Source organism: Coffea arabica, chromosome 6c (genome assembly GCF_036785885.1).
Source record: "Coffea arabica cultivar ET-39 chromosome 6c, Coffea Arabica ET-39 HiFi, whole genome shotgun sequence".
NCBI classification, from domain to species: Eukaryota; Viridiplantae; Streptophyta; class Magnoliopsida; order Gentianales; family Rubiaceae; genus Coffea; species Coffea arabica.
The window spans coordinates 18,752,789-18,768,692 of NC_092320.1; the positions used below are offsets into that span (position 1 = coordinate 18,752,789).

Here is a 15,904-nt window from a genome sequence, read left to right on the forward strand (position 1 = left end):
TGTCAAATTGGTCCTTTTCATTTTTGATAAATTTTTTAGCCCCTCGCAATTAGAATTAGCTAAAATAGTCCCTTAAATATTAAAAAAAATGCATCCTTTTGGTCACAGAGCTCCTTTTGGTAAATTCCTTCTTGTACCTTGACATTAAATTTTATTTAATATGAATGACACATATTATCTAGACGTCCAAATAAAGGAGATCATTGTAACTTTTCAAAAACTTGAACGGAGCAACATGAAATTGTTATAAACCTCAAAGGAGTTTTACATAAATACCCCACACGTTTACAAGCAGATTTTATCATGCTAGTACCTTTATAATCGAAGAAAGCCAGTACACTCAGTGCCACATTGTTCCCTCTCCCTCTCTCTCGTTCTTCTCACAAGTTGTCTTGCGTGCTGCTTTGCTTCTCAGGACACGTTGAAGCTTTTGTTCTTTGCTAGCTAGGTAATTATTGTATGCCTGGCTCTCAATTTCTCTGGTCCACTTTATTAATTGATTTTTTTTTTTTTTGTAAAAATTTTAGTGTATCAATTTCAGACGTTTGTTTTTCTTCGTTATTGGAAAATCCAGCAGCTGTTTGCATGCTAATATATGGGATTTCTCTTTTGCTTAGATCTGGAACACTTGCCGTCTAGCAGGAAAAAATTAGCACCTGCATATTATGTGACCCTGAAAAAAAAAAACATCTTTCTTTCTGTCCTCCATTAGTTTGGCACTAAAACTTGAGTAAGGTTAACAGGATTGTGCGGTACAACCAACAATAATGGAGGGGGAGAAGACGGATACAGAGGGAAAGGTGGAGACAGAGAAGATGAACAAGGAATTTGCCATGGCATATGATGTCCAATCTAAAATAGTAGAGGATCTATTTGGGGATCACCTCCATTTGGGCTTCTATGACTCTAGCTCCGTTATCCCTGGTTCTGATGTCAATTCTGCTCAGACTCGCATGATCGAGGCGGCCCTCCGTTTTGCCTCTGTATCAGGTATAATATGCATTCGCAGTTTGTGTGGAGTTTTCTTCTCTTTCTCCAAGTGCAAATGCTGCATGTGGGTGTAGGGTTTAAAGTTCCGACGTACAATCTAAAGAGGAATTTTAAATCCCTTACTTTGAATTGACCAAATTCTACACTCAATAGTACATGCATATGTAAACGGGGATAATCAATTCGGGAAGGATAAAAACAGAAGCAGCATTTTGTTTTTCTTTTTTCTTTTGGTCTTTACTTTTCTTTCTCATTTTAGTAGCTTTAGTTTTTCTTTGGCTACATTTGGAATGGATTTAGGGGTATTTGGCTATTCAAAAGGTTAGATTACAAATTGGTCAAATTACAGGATTAGTTCTATAATTTGGACAAGCCTTATGCAATGTGAATATACATTAAGCATAGAATTTGTTTTTTTCTGGGCAATCATGTGCAATTTCTGTAATTGGTACTCTGGGTTTAGGTCATGCACACATTGAAAAAAGAAATGGTTTGATTGCTTTTCAATGTGTCTATTTACTTTCCTAGTGAAACATCCTCCTCATAATTTCTAGTTTTTTCTCCTCTCCAACTTTGTCATTTAATAGTCAACCAACCGGCATTATTTATCATGAAATAATATGCAGAGGATCCATCTAAGAAACCAAGAAACATACTTGATGTTGGATGCGGTATTGGTGGCAGCACCAGGTACCTAGCAAGTAAATATGGTTCTCAATGTAAAGGCATCACCCTTAGCCCTTTTGAGGCTGAAAGAGCTCGTGTTCTAACAGCTGCCCAAGGATTAGAAAGCCAGGTCTGTATGAACTCTCCGTGTTACAATTTTGAAAGATTTGCAAGAAGTTATCAATTGTTAAATCACCCTTTATGCAAGTGCACAATGAGTAAAAATTTTCATTCCTCCATTTCTTAAGGAATGATGACAGAGTGCATACAACTACTATGCTTTCGAAAAAAATTGTCAACATTTTGCAGTATAAAGACACACTTCTTAATTAGATTTTGAGTATAAAAGATCCTTGTATTGACTTTTGGATATCATGTAGACCTTGTTGTGCACATTTTGCAGTAGATTTTGTTAAAAAAGCTACTACAATTAACGTTCTTAGCGAATAGTTTGAATCATTATCATTAGTCACAAATTGGACTCGCCCTTTTTACATATTTTCCCCAATCTTTTAAACCATATAAAGCAAGAGATGCATTTTCATAGAATACTAGATGCTAACCCATGCACATGCACATATTTATATTACCTGTTTATTTCTATGAGAAAGATAATAGACAATGAATGAAGTTACATATGAACTAAACAAATTGATCTGAGGAAAGTTAAAGCAAAAATATTTCAACAACAACAACAAACAATTTCAAAGCGTGGAAGAAAAAAAGAAAAGTTTCAGCATTCCTGAGGCTAGCTCGTGAATGGTCCCAAAGCCTCCCCACTTTTGGTTCAAGAAAGCGAAACTGATACTCCAAAGTTTCAAGAATCCTAATTTGTGATAGTTTTGTTTTGATTACCCATCCTCACCTTTACTTTTATACACTAAAAATGCAAAATTTTTAAATCCTAAATTTTAGCGGATAAAATTATCTCATGATAGAATTGAATTCAAATATGTATTATCAGTAATCTTAGGTAATGATGATAACTCTTGGATTTGGATACACACGTATGTGCATTCATATATATATATATATATATATATATATATACATACATACATATACATATATATGTGTGTGTGTGTGTGTGTGTGTACACATATGCACATATACACACATACATCTAACTATATAAAAGCGGGAGTTGGGTTATGAGCAATGTTTTAAAACCCGGACCGTCAATTGAACCGGTGAGGTGAAAGGGTCGAGGTTCAACCGATTGGACCCGTTCAACCTCGGTTCAATGAATTTTTTTAAAAATAATTTATATAAATATATATATGCACAAAATAAGACATGCAATGGACTAATTTAAAACTGTATATGATGAAAAGTTCACTATTTTTGAATAATTTGGATTTTCAAAAATGAATTTTTTAAGTTATAAGTTAAAGCAAATAAATTTCATCTCAATTTCAATTATATCTACCCAAAAAAATCTTAAATCCAATCCAAAATATCACAATATTTTGAAATTATACAAAATTCACTTCTATGAGAATTTGACATTGTGAACTTAAATTTTAATTTACGTCTTTGAGATTTAAAGATTGTAATTTAAAAAAGAAAGTTTGGAGTTCGAAAGAAGTTAAGAGAATTGAAAATAGAAATGCAAACTTGATAAGAAACAAAAAATGAGATAAAAGTGAGTGGTTGTGGCATTAAATAATTTGGGTTAAAGAAAAATAATTCTTTTTTAACTTTTTCCAATTTAATGGACAAAAACAAAATTAAAAGATAGAAGAAAATATCAATAAATTAAAACTAATGAGGTTCGATTAAAAATGAAGTGACAAAAGAAAAGATGAGAGAGAAAGAAAGAAAGAGTTGAAGATTAAAAAGAAAAAGTCATGAGAGGATGGGGTTTTGTAAGAAAAATGCAAAAATAAAATATAGATGTTTGTTTTATATAAATAAGTTATCAAAAAAAGCAAATAAGATGTGATGGTGCAATGGTTACTACATTGATTTTCTATTGCAAAGGTTTTGAATTCGAATCTTGATAGAAGCATTTCGCAAAAAAGTAAAAAAAAAAAAAAAAAAAGGAAAACTCAAAACCGGTTCAACACGATTCACCGGTTTTCACGGTTTTGACCGGATTTGACTGGTTCTCTGGCAAAGTCAACCAAAGCATAGAACCGGACCAGTGCCATGGCCGGTTCACGGTTCAACCGGTCGAACCGGCCGGTCTGGTCCGATTTTCAAAACATTGGTTATGAGTAGTAATTCTTTGTCAAGTGGTTATCAAGTAATTTTCAGCAACTTTGATGGCTTTTGTATTTGTTGGTTTTGTTGACTTTTCGGGAACTCCATTTGCATCCGTCATTGGCAGTTCCTCATGTCATTAGGATTAGTCTTAGTAGTCCTTCATTTTTTGCTAATGCCATTTCCTGTTTCTGCCTTACTCGGAGGCCAGAAGAAGATGCATGTTATAGTTGTATGGTTTATTTGTAATTTATTTGTTCTTTGTTCCTCTTTGTTTGCATCATTTTCGCCTATTGTGATCCGCAGAGATAGGCCATCTTAGCTATTCTTGACTATTAGTTTAGCCTTAGGTTTGTCTTATTTTTCAGTTATGCCATTCCTTTTTTCCTTCGTTCAAGCTGCATGCTATAGTTGCTTGATTGTTTGGTAATTTTGTTGTCTTCTGACCCTATTTTTTGTTGACTCATTATTCACTTTTGTGGATGCCTCACTTTTTGTTTCTACATGTTTCTTTGATTTAGCGGATAGTGAAATAAATTTGTTTGGAAAAGAATGCACGCCTAAGTGGATGCAGTGTTCAATTTTCATGTGATAACTATTGCTGTGACTATGCATGTAACCATGCTCCGGACTGTCTTCCATGGAATTTCCAAAAATTGAGCTGGACGGAAAAAAAAGGGCCGGCATTTTCATCAAAAGTTAATGAAATAGTTTAAAGTGTCAAAAGGTTTTAACCAAAAATAGTTTCTAATTTTGCTGATTTTTAAAATGTACAATTATAAAGATATATTAGTCTATATATTTATATTTAGTGTGCATAATTATTAGAAAATTTTTAGTACCCTTATTTTTATTATTATAGTTTTCATTCTATTTATATGTGTGTGCTAATTTATGAGCTTATTTTCTTTTTAAAAAAGACAATATCTAAGGATATAAAAGGGGAGAGTTGGGTTATGAATAGTGCTTTTTGGTCAAGCGGTTATGCTGCAATTATTGTTGGATGTGGAGGCTATTTTCGTCAATTGGCTGTTTTGGTTATTTCACGTTGGTGGTTTACTTTGTGCGGCGATAAATAAAAGTTGTGTGTGTGCTTGTTTTTCTATGCAATTTAATACTCATTGCATTGGGTGAAGTGGTTGTCTACCATGTTGACAAGAAACTTCTAATTGCATGATTTTCAAAAATTGAACCGAAAAAAAAGTAGAAGTCCAACATTGTCATCACAAGTAACGAAAATTGGCTGTCAAGATTTGGGACTAAAAATGGTTTATAATCCTTCTACTATTTAAGATGCACAATTATTAAAAAAAATATTAGTCTATATATACATATTAAATGTATATAATTATTACAAATTTTTTGATGCCCCTTATTTTTATTGTTAGTTTTCCATTCTATAAGCATAAAGTTATTTCCGTCTTGTATGTGAGCTAGATGGTTAACTTATTTCCTTTTTAAAAAAATTAATTTGTTATTTTTCTAACATATTCGTATTTAATATATATAATTAATATAAATTTTTTAACACATTCATTTTTCCTAATGACTCTAAATTGAAAAGCAATGTGCTATTTTTTTTATTATTTTAGTCAAACATGTAACATTAATTAGATTATTTCTTACATTAAAAAGCTAAAGTACTCTAAATTTCAAACAATATATAATATAATTATATATATAATACAAAAGGGAGAGTTACCCTATGAATGGTATTTTTGGTCAAGTGGTTATCCTGCAATTATCTAATAATATAAAATGAAGAGTTGTCCTATGAGCAGTGTTTTTTTGTCAAGTGGTTATCCTGCAATTGTTATTGGATGTCGGGGCTATTTTCATCAAGTTGCCTGTTTTGTTTGTTTAAAGCAGGTATAGTTTTGGTGCATTTACGAGACATGTTGATCAAATTAGTAATTGGTGGTGTAAAAAGTGAAGCTTTTGAAAGTTGGTTTTTTGTGGTTAATTATTTGCTTTTAAAGTGTCCTTTTTTTTACCTATGAAAGAATTGATAAATTATTGCTAGCTTTAGTGACTTTAAAAATGGCCTTTATTACTGTGACATGAAATAAAATTGTTAAATGTTCTGTAAATGCACAATTAGCGAGGAAACAATGAATAAATTATTGTTGGTTTGACATCATATAAAATTGTTAAGTGTTCTGTAAATGCACAATTATTGAAGAAACAATTAATAAACCATTGTTGGCTTTAGTAACTTTAAAAAATGGATTTTATTACTGCGATATGTGGTGATTAATTTAACAATGCCAAGTTCTATGGTTTAAGTGCTTAATTGACTTGCCAAGTCCCCCTTTTTTGTGTCAACAATGATTAATACTTTTTTGGGAATGATTCACTTCATAATTTTCTAATTATGCTAAATCAAATGCAAAATAACCTTATACAGTTTTCTAATTTACGCTTATGCATTCTATATAAGCGCCCTCATGCATTCTATATATTATTGTTCTCATGTATTCTATATATTTCATAATTGTCAACCTTTAATAAAAACGATAATTCTCTAATGATCTGCATGAATTAGATAATAACATAGATGTATACTAATAAATCACACAATAAAAAACAATTAGCACGGAAATATTAGCCCATGCGCAGGCCGTCTCACTAGTATATATATGTGCATATGTGTATATATATGTATGTATGTAGAATTAATCTTCTATGCACTAACTAATAATTTATACACTATTAGATTTAGATGTTTCGCACACGTGCAATACATAAATTTCAAATTCAAATTAAGATTAATTATTATGCATGTCAATATAGAGAAGATTAGCCATATGTTATTGATTATGCCAAGTTTTAAATTCAGATCAAGTCACATTTCAAATAAACTTTGTAGAATGACTCGGGACTTTCTTTCAAATTCAAGTAAAAGCCACCACAATGCTAGCAAGAGAACTAAGAAAGAAGAAGATGTAAAATCATTATGCAGATGTATAGTAGTGCTGCTTTCTTTTCCTAACAGCTACTAAAATGTACATAGCAGGTTTCCTTTGAAGTGGCAGATGCATTGAATCAGCCATTTGCAGATGGGTCATTCGATTTAATTTGCTGTATTGAATGTGAAAATCACATAAGCGATAAAACAAAGGTTATTTTTCTTCTTCTATCCTTTACAATTACTATTTCTCTTTATTTTTTTTTGTTTTTATCATTCTATAAAAAAGATTATCTACCCTACTTGTTGAACGTAGGTATCACGTATATGCATTAATATAAAATTCTGCTGATGCTATTTTCTTCTTGATGAAGTTTGTTCATGAGTTGAGTCGGGTGGCTGCCCCTGGTGCTACCATCATTTTACTCACTTGGTGTCATAGGGATCTTTCCCCCCTTGAACAAGATTTGCATCCAGATGAGAAAAAGTTACTGACCCATGTGCTGAGAAGAAATCCTCTTAAGTGGATTTCTACTGCTGATTACATAAATTTATTCAAGTCATGCTCTTTTCAGGTATTTAATCGCGTTTACTTTTTGCGGCTTATTTATTCGATCAGAATCATTATTTTTCTTCATCCCAATATTTTCCCCCATTTATCCATGTCTCCTGTTGTTAATTAGGAGATCAAGTATGCAGACTGGTCTCCACACGTTGCTCCATTTTATGCAGAAATGAGGAAGATAACGTTGTCATGGAAGGGAATCATGTCGTATGTTAGACATGCTGGTAAGCATTGTGTATTTCACTCGCCTATATAGCCGATTCATTACCATTATCTACCTTGTAATTGTATGCTATAATTCTTAACCATTTCTCCATCTTTTCTCAATTTCAATTAATAGGATGGAGCCAAATGGGCATCAAGTTTCTGATGATGCCGTCAGTGTTCGACAGATTCAAAAATGGTCTGCTTAAGTATTGCATTCTTACGTGCCAGAAGCCTCAGTAGTTCAGTTCCAGTGATGTTTAATGTCCATGCATAAATATCACTCCACAGTCGAGTGATAATTCCTTGTTTTTCTTTCTCAAAAGCTAATTTGTACTTGTATTGTTCCTCAAAACGTGAGAATTTTCCTTTTTCTTTTCTTTGGAAGATCTACTATATTGTGCATATGCGTTGCACAAGACTACAGGTAATTTGGAGTTTCCAATATCAGAACTAGCAGACTTGGTCCACCTAAAATTGATATAAAAAGAAAAGTTCCAGTCGAGTTGTCAAAGCTGAGGTGTAACTTTTAGTTGCATATTAATCCAAGTTTTTTTACGTGTGTGTTACTGTCGTTTACGAAAAAAAAAAAATCCAAGTTTTTTTACTTTTCTTTTAAGAAAAGCAAATTGGTCTAAGTTGAACTCTCTTAATTTTCTCAAAATCTGGTCTCCAACGGCTGGAGAGGAGAAAACCAAATAAAAATGTAGAAAAATTAAGATGCCAAGATAAATGAAAAGAGACATACCCACGGCCACGGATGGTACACAGCAGTGTCGAAAAGAGACATCCAATAAACTCTTGGGGTTATTGCTATTTATACAGAAAATGTGACGTTGGATTGAAGTTTTTCTGAGAAAATTTTTTACCTTTTTAGTGATCACATTTTCTAATAATCTTTTCCTCATAGATACTAAACATAAAAAAGAACTAAACTATGATATTTATAAATGAAAAATAGTAATATAATAAAAAGTGGGAAATGAGACAGAAGATCCGTTGTGACCATTAATTGTAATCAGACAAAAACATAATTAGATTACAAAACAATTTGGTTTTGTTAGGATACTTTTGTTCGGCTTTCCTTTACATGTTAGGAAAAAACACAAGTGATAAAATCCAAACGTGTAATTAGCAAATATGTTAACTTTTTTATAAAAAGAATTTATATTGAAGTAGTTTAGAGTTGACTATTTGTCTATCTAAAATGTAACATCTAAACTACTTTAAATTAGGCATTTACATATTAAATCCGATTTGGTACAAAGGTGAAAAAATTTGAGAAAAAAATAAGTAAATATAAAGAGCCATGAGTCAAGAATTTCACAAAGATGACTTATCTTTAATTTCTTTCCCATTTTCATGATAAAATTACCATTTTATTGGTAATTAATCCACTTTAATTCCATTATTTATTAAACTGTTCTTGTCTAATTAAAGTTTTCCGTTTGCTCTCCAAAACTCACTGTATAAATGTGAACTTATATTTCATTGGGCGTTGGGCTCTCTTGCAATTACTTTGCTTTCATATTTTAGATAATTCCTTACTTTCAATTACAAACTTAAGTTAATTTTTAACAGCACCAAATGTTGCATGACATTATTATGTATAAGGCATTATTTTGAAAATCTGGCGGTTCCAATTTTTTGTTGATTGGGCTTGTTAACGTTACTTCATTGCTGGTTTTGTTGTTCCAATTTTTTCATTTACCAAGTTAAAGAGAACTAGGACATTAGGGAACAAGTGAAGAAAAGAATTGGTTAATATTTAGACAGTGACTCCACTATCTCCATTTTTCTTCCGTTAAAATTTTTAGTTTGCATACTAACCCTTCAATTTCTTAACAACTTACTTTCCTAAAATCTCAAAGTTTTCCATATTTAACCTCAACATCCCACAGCATAGAATTAAGCCTAGCTACTTTCCAAATTCTTGAAACAGAATTTTGCTGCACATTGATTGCGCACCTACTTTCTCCAAGTATATATAAATAGTGTATGGCTGTGGCTATCAAATCTCTCACTGTTTGTTCCTAACAAAGAGACATAGAGTAAGTACCTAATGGAGGCAAGAAAGATTAATACTGTTGCTCCTATCATGGTGTTACAGCTTCGGGCAATTGAAGACTCAACAGCAGACAAAGCCATAAAAGAGCCACCAGCGGCTTGCTTTGCCTTTTCTTTTAAGAAAAGCAAATTAGTCTAAGTTGAACTCTCTTAAATTTTATAAAAAATGTAAATTAGAAAAGAAAGTATTGATTATTCAATACTTGGAATAATCAATACCACGTATAATATATGCAAAATGGGCACTTATAAACTGAGTACATAGAAAGCTTAAGGGTATTTTTGTTTTCAAGTAGATATTGATAATAGAATATAGTGGCAAAATGGCCAGCTGACCAAGGCTCTCCCATATACCGAATATATCGAAAGTTCAAGAAGTCGAAGGGTATTTTTGTTTTCAAGTAGACACTGATAACAAAATATATACTAATTATCGGGAAGGTAAAAAAAAAAAATCACTAAATCTTCACGTCGAGTATGGAATCAGGCTTTCACTCGAAAGCTTCCATATGTGGTTTCTCCCCCTTGAAGTTAGCGTCATTACCATAGTAAAAGAACGTGCATTCAAGCTTTGACTCAAAATCTTTCATTTGAAGTTTTTCCTTCTTCTCATTTGTGTCATCGCCATTGTTAATGAGTACGGATTCATGTTTGGACTTGAAGTCCTACATAAGCGATTTCTCCTCCTTATCACTCTGCTAAATGATTAATATGGATTCAGGCTTTGACTCAAAGTCTCTCATATGCGGTCTATCCTTCTTTGAATTGGCATCATCTGCGTGGTAAAGGAAGGTGGAACCAGGTTTTGACTTGAAGTCTTTCAATGTATTAGAGTGAAGGTGCTAATTTTGTTCAGTAAAGTTCTCAGGGTTGATGGCGGGTTCAGAATGTCCCTGGGATCCTTTCTTGCTTCCATGAAGCATGCAAGCGGCACATTCAGGGCAAATGACATAATTGAAGAAACAAGCATCATTGTGTATAGGTACCTAAACAAATAAGGGAGGTATGTTGCACACCAAATTATAGCCTTGTTGGTCTTGCTTATCTTAAAGTGTCATTCTACACAGGTGGACCTGCTTAAAAAATTTTTACGTAAATCTAGGACCATTAATTTCTTGCTCGTCAACCTTACCTACTATACCAACACCTTCTCAACCTATCTCTCTACCTCTATAGTGGAGACATTGGAGATGAATTCCTCTAACCAACGAAAGTAAACAGTTTCAAAAGTCAAGTTACAGGACATTTAAGTTTCTTATAGCCCACATCGGAATGTTTTGAAAAGGAAAGCTTTATGAACATACAACTACAGAGCCACACGTCAGTTTTGCTCTCCTTAATCTGAAGAGTTTCCGATACCTCGGTCGGGATAGTTAGAGTTGAGGATTAATGCGTGAAAAGGAAGAAGAAGGCATTTTCTCAGGTAGATAGTTTTAATTGAGAGGATCATAACAATGCCGAATAATTAACGTGATTTAAGTGGGCGTAAGTTCTAACAGTCAAAGAATCATTGCTTATGAACTACTACTTCAAGTAGAGGATTGATGTTTGAGAAATCTTACCAGGGCAGTTGTAAAGAATGCGACGAGAGCAACATATGAACCCATCCTCCCTTTGAATAGCCTCAAAATGTGACTTTGATAGTGGAAAACTCTTGGGGTTATTGCTATTTATACAGAAAATGTGACTTTGGATTGAAGTTTTTCTCAAAAAATTTTTTACGTTTTTAATGATCACATTTTCTAATAACTTTTTTCTTACATACACTAAATCGCTACAGTAATTTTTCTAAAAAAAAAAACTCTAAAAATAGCAATCCAAACGGCAAGAGTATAGCATTGATGACGTGTCTAGTTGGATGGCTTCCACAATTTCCTGTCTTGGTATTCGTACACCAATCCATTACCAACAATTTTGCATTTGTCTCTACGGGCCGAAATTTCCTCAAGTCATCCGTCCATTTGAAATAACACTACATTGTTAGTGTTTTTAAGACTCAACTTAGCTCATAGAGATATTCGCCAGGTAATGATGGATAAAAACCTTTGAACCCTCCTATTTGGCCCTTCTCCCTGATAGAAGCTCTCCTATGGAAAAGAAAAAAAAAAGACAGAAGCAAGTGGCTATTTTGAAAATTTACAGGTGCGTGAATTTTACAGCAACGAATATTGACGTGCAGTTGGAGCCATCACAATTTTTCAGTGGGAGCACAATTCTCTCTGGCGCTATTACTCATTAGAAAACAAATTTAGGCATCAAAATACGCACCACCAAACTATTGGAACATTACTTGTCAAGGGAGAATGTGTTCGCTGCCAAAAATCTCTATTTTCAGAAGACAAAAATTGACTTCAAGTGTTTTTAATAACATCGCTCTGGCACAATTAGATGCCCATAGTTGACGATCCAGACAATTGAAATGTCATTTGGGAGTGTATGTTCATCTCATTGATTTGAAGCACATAAATGGCTTGCCTTGCTCTACTTTGCTCGATTAATATGGTTTTCTTTTTACCGGTACTTCGAAATTCGAACCAGACCAATTGGTTTAATTGCTTGAACTCAGAACCCTTTATTCCCTTAGATGTTCAGTTCAAGTTTACTGGAAAAAAAATCAATTTTTTCTTCTTTTTTGTTGCATTCTCTCTTTCTTTTTTATGAGCTTTTAAGTTTATTAATTTCTTTGCCTTGAGTTTGATACTCAAAAATTTTCACCATAATAGTTCTTTTTGAGCTATGGATAAATTCAACAACAATAAATGCTCTCATAAATTTCTTCTAAATTTGATTACAGTCTTGATTTTTGCCAAATAAGGCACATGGATTTAGTTCTAAACCCGTCTTTTTTATTTAAAATTTTAATGTTGTTATGCTATTTTATGTGACATATAATTCAGGCATAATTATGACATCTTCCTAGAATTTAGCGCCATTAGATGCTCATAATTGAGGATCCACACAATTTGAAATGTCGATTGGGAGTGTATGTCCATCTCATTAATTTGAAGCGCGCAAGTGGTTGCCTTGCACTACTTTTGCTCGATTAATATGGTTTTTGCCAAAATTTTGAAATTCGAACCAGGCTAGTTGTTCAATTGCTTGAAACAAGAACCCTGTACTCTGTTAGATGCTAAGATCTTTTTTTTTGCAATAAAATACAAACAATTTCTTCTTCTTTTTTGTGTTGCATTTTCTCCTTCTATTTTATGATCTTTTAAGTTTTATTAAATTTTAGGGAAAATGGCCAATTTAATCCTCAAACTTTTTTACTTAAATCAATTTCATCCTTCATTTTTTATTTAGATGCTTTTAGTCCTTCAACTTAAATTTAGTAGCCAATTTCATTCTTTTGTGGCGGTACTACTTTTTGACACAAAAATCATCACCTAATTAAGGGTAATATAGGAACTACAAGTTAAAGGTCAAAACAAAAAAACAGAAAATTGCTAAGGAGTAAAGCAGAAAACATTTCATCTTCTTCAATAAGCAGCTGCATCTCTGATTCTTCTTCGGTTAGCTCCTGCCAAACTTCCAAAAACCATATGTTTTTTTCTTCTTTAAAAAAAAAAATCTTCATCAACATTGTTTTTGTACATCATCATGTGTCTTGTAATTTTAGTTTACAATTAAGACTTATCAACATATAAAATCTTTTGGATAAACTCAAGAAAAGTATTCAAAGTAGCAAATGGATTAGCTGTTTTCTAAGCATTCCCTTGTCGATAGCTACCTCATCATCGTTGCATCAAAGCTTGGAAAATAACTTCCTTAAATCATTATTTTAAATTGCATTTTCACTTTGAACTTTAGGCTTACAATTCAGACTTTTTCTTCGACTTCTTTATCCATCCCCTCCTGCTGCATAGCCCCTGTCGACAATTAACTCCGATGGCAGTAGTAGATTTTGCTGGGGAAACGAGACTTGACAGTATTGGGGTTCCAAAAAATAAATGAATTAGCAGCTTTGAGTAAGGTTTCGGGGATTTGGGTTTGGAATTCCACTGGTGGATTGGCTTTTGCAGTTTTGTGGGGCTTCGGCATTATCCAGAGGTGGAGAAGAAGAACAATTTGGGTTATTGCACCTTTTGTTTTACTCCCCAAATTAATGGAGAATTGGTTTTCTCCCCAATGTAACAAAAACTATTTTGCATTCATTGTTTTAAAAGTGATCCCTATTTCATAATTCCTATGTTGCCCTTAATTGATGGTGAATTTTGTGCCGAAAACAATTTTACTGGCGGCGATGCTGCAAAAGGATGAAATTGGTTACTAATTTTAGTTAAAGGACTAAAATTACCTAAATAAAAGAGGAAGGATCAAATCGCCTTAAGTTAAAAAGTTGAAGGACTAAATTGGGCATTTTCCCTAAATTTTATTGCCTAGAGTTTGATACTCAAAAGTTTTCACCATAATTAGTTCTTTTTGAGCTATGGATAATTTCAACCGCAATAAATGCTCTCATAATTTTCTTCTGAATTTGATTACAGTCTTAATTTTTTATATTTTTTTCAAATAAGACTTATGGATTCAGTTATAAACCCATTGTTTTTCTTTGAAATTTAAATGTTATTATGCTATTTTATGTGAGACAACGAAGCCCGACCTAATTATTAAGACGCTTTACCTATAGTCGAAAAGTCATGGGCTTGAGTTATCAAGGAGGTAAGTAGAGAATTATTATTTATCCTCTTCTAAGAACAAGAAAAAATGCTACTTTATGTGAGATATGATTGATAAATATTTATGACATCATGATGACCTTATGATAATTTTTGGTTTTTCATAATAATGAACCCTATGAGTGCCATTCAAGTGGGATAGAAACTCAAATTGATGGCATTTACAAGTGCCATTAAAAAAGTGATATTTTATAATAACTTTTCTTAGATTGAACTTAATCGCATTAGAGAACTGCATCCTCATGCAACAATTATCTATGCTGATTACTACAATTCTGCAATTTGATTCTATCGCTCACCAAAAGAATTCGGTATTGCACTATCTTTTTACTTCCTAATTTTGTCACAACTCAAAATAGTACTCAAAAGTTTTATTTAGATACTTTGTCCTCTAGACTTTACTAGTTTATGTCATATCATCACCTAATCCGCATGACCCTCATGCACCTTTTTTTTGATAGAAAGATCATTTCATTCAATAAATCCGCACTAATAGTAGAAAATACATTAAACGTAACACAAATACATATGGATTTGAAATCAATAGATATAACAGGTCTAAAAAATCAATACAAATAAAGATAACATTGATGCTCTTATATATCTTCCATCCAGATGAATTATTGTAGTTCAATACATCTATATATGTCTTTTGACAGTCAGATCTTATTAAAACTGGTTCAAATTCAAAGAAAAATTTAGATCTTATAATAATGAAGAAATTGCATAAATGCGAAACTAAATTCTAGATCTATAAAAAGTAGATAAAGTTGAATTAACATCTGTGCACCTTAAAGTGCAAAGTACATCTAACGTAAAGTTGATTAACTCTTGCAGCCTCTTGGGGAGCTGGTGGTCCACATTATTTTAAATCATCTATGGGTTGTGGCGACCAACAAACAACTGGCTGTGTTGATATCCTTTGGCACATATTTGCTGGGACGGTATGCATTAGACAGAAGCAGCCAACAGATTAATAGTTAAGGCTCTATTTGAAGGACCATATTCAACTCCTGTCATTGATTTACAACAAAATAGGTTATTAGTGTTAACAAGAGTTGTCACTTAATTTAAATATCGTCACTGAAACAAATCAGTGACAACAATTCAGTCGTTATGCTGCCGACACTGAACCATTGTCATAGATGACACCTATTGATATGTTACAAAAAAAGTTGTCACTTCTATATAATGACGACCTCTTATTGTCAATATTGCAAAAGTCTTTAGTGACTATTGTTTTTGCAATTAAATCAGCTAGGTTGTGACTGTTGTTGACCTATTGATCATCACTATTAGAAAGTGACATTGACAAGAAGTCATCACTGTGTTTGAAACAGCATTAATGATGACTTGGCCTCGTCCCATTTGTCCTTAACAATAATAGCAAGTGAAAGGTGCTCTGTTGTCACTCCATGTATTGCTGATAACTTCAAAGCTGTCATGCAATCCCTGTTTTCGGTGACAACTCAATTTTTGTCGATTATGCAGTTGTGTTTCAGCTACATTTGCACCTTACTAGAAAAACCAATAAACCAAGTCCAAATTTATAGGGACTAACATGAAACCATAAATGTGTACTAAGAAAACTAGCAATTTATTAGTGAATTAACACGAATC

General features: G+C 32.7%; 1 protein-coding gene across 1 annotated transcript; it reads left to right on the forward strand.

The window, feature by feature from the left end:
• The first annotated feature begins 290 nt into the window (after nt 1-290).
• LOC113692153 (gamma-tocopherol methyltransferase, chloroplastic-like) lies at nt 291-7,997 on the forward strand. Its single transcript, XM_027210519.2, has 7 exons — nt 291-448; nt 744-990; nt 1,617-1,786; nt 6,878-6,982; nt 7,144-7,344; nt 7,453-7,558; nt 7,675-7,997. The coding sequence occupies exons 2-7, from the start codon at nt 768-770 to the stop codon at nt 7,779-7,781; spliced, it is 912 nt and encodes a 303-aa protein (XP_027066320.1). The 5' UTR covers nt 291-448; nt 744-767; the 3' UTR covers nt 7,782-7,997.
• Nucleotides 7,998-15,904: the final 7,907 nt, after the last annotated feature.

Excerpts from the sequence above, each read along its gene's own strand:
- LOC113692153 (XM_027210519.2), top strand. The coding sequence starts at position 768 with ATGGAGGGGGAGAAGACGGATACAGAGGGAAAGGTGGAGACAGAGAAG. Across the intron at positions 991-1,616 it reads CCGTTTTGCCTCTGTATCAG|AGGATCCATCTAAGAAACCA; the intron begins GTATAATATGCA and ends AATAATATGCAG. Across the intron at positions 1,787-6,877 it reads CCCAAGGATTAGAAAGCCAG|GTTTCCTTTGAAGTGGCAGA; the intron begins GTCTGTATGAAC and ends TGTACATAGCAG.